At 38.6% G+C, this 12359-nt stretch overlaps 1 protein-coding gene across 1 annotated transcript in view; it reads left to right on the forward strand.

Annotated features, from left to right (window-relative positions):
- Positions 1-12359, forward strand: part of LOC149221411 (Thioredoxin family protein) — a 455192-nt gene that overhangs the window by 242204 nt on the left and 200629 nt on the right. Inside the window, exon 6 of the mRNA XM_089385096.1 lies at positions 6953-7022. Coding sequence (XP_089241222.1) covers positions 6953-7022 — 70 coding nt within the window. The remainder of the gene's footprint in view (positions 1-6952; positions 7023-12359) is intronic.

The raw sequence follows: 12359 nt of genomic DNA on the forward strand, positions 1-12359 counted from the left end.
CACCGAAAATATTGCAGATCAAGTTCATGATAGTGAAAAATCAGGGACAAATGACGATGAAAGGGAAGAACAAAAGCAAATTATACGAGATCTAATGATGCTAGTGAGAAATATGGAAATCAACCAAACTAATTATGTCAATGATGTGAAAACTTTATGCACTCACCTGGAGAAACGTAATAGAGAGATTGAAGTCACGCAAAACCAGCATGCTAAGGAAATTGAGGCCATAAAAACTAATTATGAAACAGAAATTAGAATCATGCAAAGCAGGTTGTCGATCTTAGAGGAAAATATGGTGACCATGAAAGCTGATCATGATAGAGAAAATAATTCTATGCAAAACAAGTTATTAACCATGGATGAGGAAATGACCATCATGACGTTCAACCATAATAATCAAGTGGCTGACATGCAAGCGAACCATAAAGAAGAAATAAATTTTATACAGCATTGCTTGATGAACATAAAGGAAAAGAATGTCAAAGTAATAAAAGACATGCAAGAACACCATGCCAGACAAATCAGTGATATAAAGGTTCAACATTCTAGTCAGATGGATGCCATTAGAATACAAGTTCAAAGGTTTCAGCAATTGGAAGATGAGAGAAACCAGCAAACATCAACAGATCAGGAGCCTTCTCATTTGCTGCAACAAGATTCATCTTATTATTGGGAGGTTGTTGATTCGATTGAAAGACGGTTGATTGAGGGTAATCCAGACAGACTTAAGAATGATAAAAATCAGATGCAAGACACAAAAAGACTTAGCATGCATATCTTACACACTTCATCTGATAGCTTTGAAACAGAAAGTACCAGGTCATCAGTAATTCAACCTGCCAGAAAGAAAAAGCGTAAGAGAAAGAAGATGAGACGAAGATTTGATACATCAGACGGCCGTGAGCAGCTTGATTTTCGGATAGGAAAAAGTCCTACCATATGCAAAATTGGACATGGCACATCCGACAAGCAGCCCACAGATTTGCCTGAAAGCAGGCAAATGCTCAGTATGCACTATATTGAACACATCTGATGCCGTAGGGCATCCTTTGTATCGTATTTCTAACTCTACTCCTTGTCTTTTCAGCATTTCATTTCTGTTTTTAGGATTAGATTTTCATTTCTGCTTTAGATAGTTAATAAATGAAGAGCTTTTATCTTTATTGTGCTTAATGTTATATGATGATTTTTGGATGGACGCTACTTATTTTTGTGTTGTATGGATGCAGATTATGGATTCTCACATTCCTGCAAGCAGCAACGTGTCCCCAAGTGGAGCCAGATGTTGACCACTACTGGTCAACTACCCATGCAGTACTCCCCCCTTTGCTTGGCAGAAAGGGGCAGCTCCTCAGCGACGTGTCCGTGCCAGCCTACAGTCATCAACATTTTTATCATTTTTGTTGTAAACCCAGTCTGCATGAAAAAATTGTAAATAATCTAAGCAGATCGGAGTCATGTATGTAAAATTGCCTAGGTGGACCTAACTTTCTATGATAATCTATGTCCCGGAAGGTTTTTTGTCTCACCGATCCACGGATCGGCAGAGTTTTCCTTCAAACCTGACCCCAAAGCCGGGATTGATTTTGTCATTAGAACTTTAGGAGAATCCTAGTGTGTTGATCTGCTAGATTATCGTTATGTCGCAGAACTGGGTGTTTTGTGAGGGTCTGTGTTAAATGGGCTTGTCCCTTAAGATGTAATTTTGTAAAAGTCATGATGTAATGTGTCCTGAGGGTCGAGAAATGTTGTAAATCCCCTCATGAGTCCTAGGTCCTAGGTCCTAGGTGATGTTTCCAACGGCTCAGTTTGATGATCCATCTTAAAATGAATTAAAAAAAAAAAAAAAAAAAAAAAAAAAATGAATAAAAATAATAAAATAATAAAAAATAATAAAAAATTAAAAAATGAAGCAAAAACCCTAACTAATAAAATAATAATATTTTAAGTTAATAAATCGACGGATGAGATCAAGAGATGTCTTGATCCTCATCAACGGTCGAGATCAGTTCTACATGGATCACCCAAAACTAGCCGTTGGGATCATTTCCTTTATATAGGGTCTTAGGTGGTCATTTCAGATCAGCTGATCTGTGAGTCTGTACTGAAAAGCTCTCTTGTAAATCTGATTTTCTGGTTAATAAAAAGACTTTGGGGTTCAAAACTGGCTGGTGTTACTCTCCGGAATTGCTGTGAGATGATTGTTTTTTTCTGCATATTTCAGTTTTCAGCAGTTAATAATAGCTGGTTTTCAGAGTATTGTGAGTACAGGTATCTTGCTCACGTGCTAGGGTTTGAATGTTGAGGGTTTCTGGAATAATGGCAGGTATCTCCATTATTCCTTGAAGTCCTGCAGCATTTCTTGCCCTCTTTACTGATGTTTGCTTGAAGTGTGCAGGAGATTTTTAGGTAAAAGGTACAGGTGGGCGTTTGGGGAAGTTCTAGGCTGAACCAGCCGACTCCCACAGGCTTTTCTGTGCAGAGCCCAGCTGATTGTGCCCTGGGTTAATCATTAAGAGTTTATTTTCTGTTTTACATGAGAAAATTTTCTTTCTGTTCACAGTGAAGTTCAAAATTTCTGATATACTGAAAACATTGCTGCAATTATTGTCGAATCTGGCATTTCAGGGGCCAAATCTGTAAATTGTTAAGCTGTCTTAGGGTTTCATTTTTTAGGGTTTTCAAGCTTCTGCTTTGTTCATTTTTTCATTAGGGTTTTGTCTTTCCTTTGCAGGTTACAGGTGCATTTTTTCTTTTTTTGAGAAATTTTTTTGGGTTTCTGGAACAGTTGATTTAAAATTTTAGATCCCCTCGCTGCCAAAGCCGTCGACGTGTCATTTTACAGTGGCTGCCATAATCCCTGCGTGTTATGTGGATTGAGTTTTATCGTCCCTCATTCTTCTCCGCCTTTCACCGCATATTATCTCCATTAAAGTTGTCGTAGCCCCTCGCTGCCCCAGCCTGTCATTGCCTCCCAAAACGTTACATAGATGCCTGCGTTTTCATTCAAATTCACGCGTCCCTCACTGCTGTATACTTGTTTATGCTGCCGTCAGAACCTGCTACGACCATCTATCGATCTCCTTTGCTCATCCAATTACGCCACATCTGCACACAAAGCAAGGGAAAATGCAATGAAATAAAATGTTAATCGCAGGAGCAGGTCATATCCAGTTCGACTGGCTCTACGTGATTGAGGGATCCGTTTCTTGCTCTGTCAAATCAAAATTCCTGTTATGAAGCTGGAGCCCTCATCGTTTTGGTCTAAGAGAATGCCCTGACATAATCTTGTTCAAGTTCGATCAGCATGACTGCAAAACTTTTCAAGATCGACCTTTGTTCATCAACCCTGCCGTTGAAGTTTCTCTAAAGCTGCGTCCAAATCCGTGGCTGTGTCAGCGTTTCCATCATCGCAGCGACGCCCATCTCCACCTGCAAACACTCAAAATTTTTCTCTGTCCACCGTTAGAGAATATACGCAAGCAAACTGTTAAAAAAAAAAATCGCCGTCTGAACGTTTCTGCCGTCGAAAGCCCTCAGATCAGGGTCACAGCTTCATTGTGTTATCAACTCATATATCAGTGTTCAGCCATATATCAGTGCGTCGACCTGGTGATTTTCTTCAAACCGGTTCCATATCCTCCGCCGTCAAACTCCGTGGATGCTGGTATGCGGAAGTCACATTTGTTGCTTGCATGGTAAGAAAATCGTTTTTCTCTGAAGCGTAGTGGTAGGTTAGCATAATTTGAGTTTAGGGTATAGCGTAGATTGTCAATCGATTCCTTTTTTTTATTTTTATTTTTTTTTTTTATTTTTATAGTCACGTATCTTTAGATTTTAAAAATTTTTATAGTTCCCTTTTTTTTTATAGATTCATAAAAAAATCAAAAATTAAAAAGTTTAGGTTTGATTCATATTAGTTTAGATTTTAATTATTAAATTTTATTTTTTAGATATTAGTTAGATTTTAGATTTTTTTTAGGATTTTTATAAAATAAAATAAAAAATAAAAAATTAAATTTTGGTTTAATTTAGTTTTTTATATAGTTTAGTTTTAATAGATTTTAAATTTTAAATTTTTTAGATTTTTTAATTTTCATTTTTATAATATTAAAAAAAAAAAAAAAAAAATAAAATAAAATTTTTTTTGCGGAAATTTTTCTTCCTCAGATCCAGTTGTTTTTTTTCGGGAATTGTCTTTCATGCTGAGATCTAAATTTTCAAGTCGAGATGCGAAGTTGATATCTGGTTAATGGTTATGATGCGTGGTGGTTTAAAGCATTCATTTTTTTTTAAATTTTCAGTTGCCGGATATCGTTTTGAGCATTGTGTTTTTAGCTGATGATAGATTCTTGCTGTTCATGGTCCATCTTTTTATATCATTTCCCAAGTAATCATTTTAATAACAATCTCTTAAGGCACTGGTCTGCTAAATTAACCAAATCCATCAAGCCCTTTTTATATCGTATCTCGTGTTTCCCAACCAACTGGTCGACAGTTGGCCTCATCATCTCACAGGGACTACCCCCCTTAGCCGCGGGAAACAGGCTTAAACAGAGGGATCGGGGATCAGAGTGACAGCCCCCGGTCTGAGCGTTGCCGTGCCAATCCGCGCGACAACAGTGGGTTCGGCGGGAAACTGCTTTCCCCGCGAGCTATTGTATGTGTAGTTTGCAGGAGTGGGAGCAGCGTAAATCGTCGGATCACGAGGTGGAGGATCGAATGGCGGTGGGTTAATGCACATGTTTGTTGAATGATGTGACAGGGGAGGGCCCTGGCGGTATTGATTTTTTTGTATGCGCGGGGTTATATGACCATAGTCTCATGGGTTAACTTTGTGCCCGGGACCCGAGGGAAAAGGATTTATACGGGGTTTATGAAGGATTATAGAGGAAACAGAAATCACGGGGTTAAGGGAGAATAAGGAGCGTGAAGGGGAAGGAGGAAATGGAGGTAGCGTGAGTTATAAGGGTATAAAGCAAGTAAAGGGGGAAAGGATGAAATGAACCGCTGCGAGCTCCCTTTTTACAAAAAACACACGGCCACAGTGTTTTTGACCCAACAAATACCGAGTTATGTAGCAGAGCTAACAGTTATATTCTATTGAAACCTCGGTGGCATACCTGTAGCAGCCATATCACAATAAATAGTAGTGATAAAACTATTCTCTCTATTGAATGAAGATTATGCTAGAAGTGAGTCCTGGCATATCGAAATAGATTTTGATGATGGTCAAGAGATCCTTGGTATACCTGTAAAAGGACTCAGTCTCGACATCATGAAAATGATATGGATGAACAGTTATGGTGTATAATCCTCTCATCGAAGCAGTGATGTATGATGATGAATGAAATAGTGGGCATGATAAATAATGAGCAGCATGATGATGAGAGCAGGAGCAGCTCAGTCATCAAGGTTCAACACATGTGACAGTACAGCATGGTGTCACACAGTTATGTGCAGCAAATGGATGAAAGGCAACTCTATGATAGGTGGAGGAGTCACCTTAGAGAATCAGTTGAAGCAATATGTCTTCAACTGATCTCATGCAATATCAAAAGTCAAAATATTGACTTCTATTGTAAATGTACTATCTCTCTCACTTTCTCTGCTGAACTTTGAAGAACATAAAAGAAGAATTGATCAAGGATTTCCCCACATTGGGGTTTGTCCCTGGCTAGCGCCACATCTTGTGTCCTCTTGTCTTGGCTTGTCTTCTACAATTTATATTTATGTTCTATCTGCAGTTCACTTTAATGCTGATGTGATTGCTAATCTGGAAAAGATATTGAGCTAACTGTGAAAATTGAAATAAATTGCTCTAGCATAGAACATACCTAAAATTAACAGTTTCGGAATGTCATGTTTTGGGATTTCGAGCAATATATCAAGCAATCAGTAGCCAAACCCATGATACTACAAATCCTGAAGCAACTGTAAACTATCATAATATTTCCCTTCAGTTATCTACAATTTATCTGGTGGCAGGCTATTGGGTGATTGGATATCATGTATTGGTTGCTGAGCTATCGTGTGATTGGAATATTGGCTTGAGGCTTTCCTCCCGGTACAGACTGAAGTTGTTAAAATATGTTAAGAGTTGGAGAATTTTCCCATCACATGTCAGAAGGTATTAGATTAAAGGTTTTTTGGGATGTTGGGAAGTCAAGGTATCGGGCATCAACTTTCGAGCATCGTTATGTTATATCTGATACAAACATAACTTGAAAACGTTGTTATCTGTTGGACTTTATTTCGATCATTTGTCATGAAGTTCATTTGCTATTAATTTATCAGGCTTTTGGAGTTCTATGGTGTCAGGTGTTAATCTTTGAACACTATTCTATGGTCTTCGATACAAATAGAAGTCAATAACAATGTTAACTACTGGAATCTTTTCTTTTCATGTACCATATGGTTAAACTATATAGTCTATTGGAATCCCAGGGAGTAGGGGCATCAAGTATTCCATTAACTCTGTTCCATGTAAGTTCGATGCTAACAAAACCAATAAGGTTGTAATATGACAAAAAAAAAACTACTGTTAAATGTCATAAAATCCTTGAATAATATTGAAATAAATGAATATGGGTATTTCAAGGTATAATACCTTGAATTTTATCGGTTCTCATGAAAATGAACGTACAATGAATTCAAAACAAATCACAAACATTAACCTAATAAACTTGTACATAAGAAAAATTTATAAAAATATTTATAAGCAATCTAATCAAGAAAAAACATAATAAAGTTTAAATAGGATCCTGATTATTTGATTAAATACAAAAATAGGGGGTTGTTGTAACAACAACATTTGGGTCATTCTTTTTGTTTCTCTTTGGTATTTTGGAAGTCTGATTTTGTTATTGTGAGTTGGGGAAACTAACCTATTTTAACAAAAACAAGCATCTAATTGAAGTTATGGTATTTGTAATTTATTTTTTTGCAGTTGGACCCAAACACAGGTATATCAATGTATGAGTCAGATGATATAATCAAGTATCTGGTTGGAAAATATGGTAAGTCATTCATCAGTTCTCCTACCCATTCTTGATCTTCTATTTTTTAAATGCTTATGATCCCTTGACTTTGAATTTTACATTCTAAACCTAAAATTTTAATTTTGTTAGAACAAACTATCTATTATTTTCATTGCTAATCCTGGTCTTTAATAGCAAACTAAATCATATTTGGATTTCAATTAAGGCACATCCTCTTGATAAAGATTGTTTTAGTGTTATGTCAGTTGTGATCTTTGTAGCATGAATTCAGGCTTTTTAATATTTCCTTCTTGTTAAAGGTGTGGAAGACATTATAGGCTTATGAAGAAACTTAATTTAAGTTGATTATAATTTATAAATATTTTTTGTTCAGAAAGCTTCTTCTTTTAATGATTTAGGCAAATGTGCATAGATTTAGCATTATGGGGGAATTCCATTTGGGCACTCTTTAGCTAAGCAACTGCTAGTGGGAGGTATCTATTTCGCCAAAGTCACCCAGGACTCGTAGTTGGTGCTTTCCTTAATTGCATGCATTGGGACATATCCACAAGCATGAGCACATACACTAGCATGTGACTAGCAAGACCTGAATCTCAAGAGAGTGACCTTAAAGCGTTTATAATTCGTTTGCAAATCAAGATGGCTTATCAAGATAAATTCAATCTCTAGGAGAATTCGTTCAACAAACATGGTCCATACATTGGAATATGCTATATAGAAACATAATTCCACAATGAACAATAAATGCATGCAACAATTAGCCCTAAAATAACGAAAATCCCATGATCAATGTATGTGACAAAGTAAAAGAAAATTAGCATCAAAGTTGTACTTACATGAATGAGAATATATCCAACCATCAATACATTTGCCAATTAAGAAGCTCCAAGATAAGAAAATGCAATCCAAACATCAAAACTCGTCCATCAATTTTTTCCACCAAGAAGGAAATGAAAAATTCTCAAGAGAGAGAAAGATCCAATCCAAGTGATGATACAAAATGAACTCATGTCTCCTATTTATAAACTCATTAGGAGTTCGAATTACCTAATTTGAGCCTACATTATCCCATCAACTAAAATAATGTGCAAATAACTATCTTTTGGTGAGAAGCCCAACAAAATAGCTCATAAACAACATAATAAGCCTCCCAAGAGGTCGAATAATCAACAATGCATGTCGTTGGGCTCTTTAAGAGGACTGATGAAGTCCATAAGTGCCAAAATGATGAATTGGACTTGCAAACCAAATGGACAAGGGGTTGACCCCTTGTTCTCCACATAATAAACCTATGGTGCTCCCAATGGCTGTGAGGGCACACGAGTGACCTCATAGATCTCCAAGTTAGTCGAAGATGCCTGTAGACCATTTGTAAGGGCTCAGATGATGGTGTAAGTGATGCCACATCAACATACAAGTCTTGGGTCATCTGCCAAGTGCATGATACAACTGTGGGGCTGGTTGGGCAAAGGTGAACCAGGAGCATCTTCCTCGTCCAATAAGTGAAACTTGAGCAATCTATGAACATATCTGGGGATCCATGGAGTGATATCTACTACTGTGGAGGCCCATGACTCTCAACACACACCCTACATGTGCCAATGTAGCATTCTTGAGGGTTAGGACCCCATATAGGGAGACCAAACCCAAGATGGAGACCACCTGCAATCCTGCATAAGATCCAATGCATCCCCTACCCTTCCAGTACAACAAGTAATCAAAGAAATCATGTAAATGAGCTTACAAACCATGGATAACAGGTGGGGACTTCATAATGGCATGCACTTCCATAATGGGCTTTGGCATGTGCTAATGTCTCCAAGCTCCAAATGGGGTTAACGAAGTATCCCATTAGGTGGTTTTTACTTCTAAAGGGGATAATACATCCAAGGTACATCCTTTAAAGGTGGTGGCATGTGATAAAAAGATGAATGGAGCAGGGAATGAAAAGGGGTAGCCCTGGGCCACATGCTAGGGTACAAGGGTAGCTACTAGCTAGTAAAGGGAAGCCCACATTTGGAATATAATGTATTGGAGGGAGAAATCATGGTACATGAGGTGCCCTGACCTTGATTTTTACACCCTTCTTTATATGCTTTTTGCCTTTTAGGATTTTTCCTTAATTAATTGATCGAGGCTCATGGGGTAAGAGCATGATGCGTGAGATGTAGCAGTGGATACCCCTTTTAATGTAGGGTGGTTCATTTCCCACCAGGGGTTGGGACAATCATGGGTTCCTAAACGATAAAGGAGGCTCATCTAGGGCCTGTGGGAAATAGGGTGATGGCCATGATGATGGGGTAGAGCTATGTATTGGCTTTTGCCCACATGCTAAATGTGTTTGTCCCAGCCATCTTTTGCATTTTGTGGTACATTTTCCTATTGAATGTGGCCAATTATGCTCTTCCTTTTCTTTTCAGCTGCATCAACCTCTGGGGTATCATTCTAGGCTTTACCCAAGGTGTGGGCAAGGGAAAGGGGAACGCTAACCCTATGTGGACCCAGTGGAGGAACGTGGACCCAAGTGGGAGAAATGATGATTGGGGTTATAATGAGTGGAAAGGGGGCAATATATGTGGATGAGGGAGCGGGAGTGCACAACCAAAATTAGGGTTTCCCATGAAGTACCATCCGTAAAGCCAAATGGTCAGTAAAAGAGATCCCACCGGACTAGAATCCAAGGTTAACATCGAAAAAGGGGTCTAAGGGACAAGAGCACAGACCTAGCCCATTCTTTCCGCCGAATCCCCCCATTAATCCATGCCCAGTAGTGTCCATGATAAGTAAACTACAATACTCAATTACCAAATGACAAGGCATACCTTTAGGTTTGAGAGGCCCACCTTCAAACATATGATCATGGCAAATGGGTGAGGGATCACATGGCTGGCTCAGGTGGCGGAGTGTTAATTTTAGGTATGTTCTATGCAAGAGCAATTTATTTGATTTCCTTTCCATATTAGCAATCACATCAGCATAAAGTAAACTGCAGATAGAACATAAATATAAATCGCAGAAGACAAGCCAAGACAAGAGGACACAAGATGTGGCACAAGCCAGGGACAAACCCCACAATGTGTGGGGAACCCCTTGATCAATTCTTCTTTTATGTTCTTCAAAGTTCAGCAGAGAAAGAGAGAGAGAGAGAGTACATTTACAACAGAAGTCAACACTGTGACTTATCTAGATCTAGCATAGATCATTTCGAATAACGATGAGATCAGTTGAAGACATTCTGCTTCAACTGATTCTCCAAGGTGACTCCTTCACCTATCATCGTGCTGCATCTGGTTCTCTTGATGTACCACTGCATACTGCACCATGCTGCACTGATCATGATGCCCATGTCCATGATCTTATCCATCATCATGCTGCCCATACTCATGTGCATCATCATGCTGCTGTTCTAACAGATGGCATTCTATCACTGCTGTACATTGTGATAGGGCTGCTACAGGTATGCCATTCTATCACTGTTGTTTATCATGCTGCATCTTTACTTCATCATTCCTTCCGCTGAGATCATCATGATGCATATTCATATTAGAGCCATGGAGGTCATAAGAACATACGAAGATCATTCCTTATATACTTATTGATCACCAAGTATAAGTCATATCCCTACAGATGACTGGGAGAATGCCGAGATATATATAGTGATCTTCTATGCTATAATAGTTATGCAGAGAACGTAGTCCTACTGCTTCAAACCCTAACCACTGCTGGCTTGCGGGTTCCATATATGACTATGATCTCCATATATAACCTGCGTTCCATATATAAACTGTGGGCTTCATATATGACCTGCGTTCCATATATTATCCAAACTGTGGGCTTCATATATTACCTGCGTTCCATATATAATCCAACTGCAGGCTTCATATATTACCTGCGTTCCAAATTGCGGGCTTCATATATTACCTGCGTTCCATATATAATCCAACTGCGGGCTTCATATATTACCTGCGTTCCAAACTGCGGGCTTCATATATTACCTGTGTTCCAAACTGTAGGCTTCATATATTCCCTGCGTTCCATATATAATCCAACCGCGGGCTTCATATATTACCTGGGTTCCTAACTGCGGGCTTCATATATTGGCTGCGGCTAACAACGTTCCATATATACCTGTACGTGGATTCCAGAGATGAAACCCGAGTTCTGTTCCTAGCGTATACATGTATCCATTTGCCAGCGTAATGAACAGCGTGTTAGCGTGTAATGAACAGCGTATTAGCGTATATATGAAAAGCGTATCAATGTATTATTGACCAGCGTAATGAACAACGTATCTATTGTATGTGTCATGACCTGTGTATTAATATTTATGCCCTGCATATAAATGACTTTACAGATCCGAGAACATTACATCCTCTATTGACTGTGGTTTGATGACTGTGGCACCCTTGACAGCGTATAACAGCGTTTTACCATGACCAGCGTTTTACCATGACTGTGTTGTACTGCGGCTAGGGCATTTCCATAAGGCCAGCGTATCACTCTTGGTGTCTCACTCCTTCTCCAAAAACCCAAGACGTGGAGAGGAGGAGATCACTCAAGAATGTGTGTGCAAATGACATCAAATCCTCATCTATTTATACCAAAAATGTATAGGTTGAATAGACATGATGTTTGGGCTTCTAGAGCCTACATAAGAGTTGGTCGGCTTGATAGTAATTACATAATCAAAATAAATTCATATCTCCATAAATAATTATCGGAATCGGATGATCTTTGGATCAATCCTACACCTCTCGACGAGAGGGATCCAATAAAAATATCAGTTGCCATAAATAAGCTGACCCACATGGAGTTTGGCCCTAGTTGCCAATTTAACACGGAGAAATGGCATAACGAGCTAGTTGGCAGTTGCAAGGGGCTGTCGGCTGAGGACCATCTTGGAGAAAAAAGATATCTCCTTTGGATATCACCCACAAAATGGTGGGTAATAGGCAACGTATAATCTCCATACCAAAACAAGTTTCTTGTTGGGAAGGGACCACATATTATCTTATATTTGTTGTATGATTGGGTTGTGTTTTATTGGTGGTATTCCTTGCTGGTTTGGTGGTATTTTGTGGACAGAACACATGTTATAATCTCTGCTGAAGTATACATTCTCTTGTTGGTGGTGTCTTGGTCTTATAACTTCTTCTACAACTCTTACACTTGCTATTATTCATTATTCATTTCTGGAACATGCCTAGAGCATAACCAACAGTTCGGATCACCTATTTTGAGGCTGGGTCATACACAAGAGTCAAGGGAATAATCTGATGTGTGTTGAAATTTCTAAGTCTAACCTATTAGAAATTTCCATGCACTATCTGGTTTATTTCACCTACTTGTTTATTC

This window comes from Pinus tabuliformis, chromosome Q (assembly GCF_031772625.1).
Source record: "Pinus tabuliformis cultivar Carrire ecotype Pingquan chromosome Q, CPIR1, whole genome shotgun sequence".
Classification (NCBI taxonomy): Eukaryota; Viridiplantae; Streptophyta; class Pinopsida; order Pinales; family Pinaceae; genus Pinus; species Pinus tabuliformis.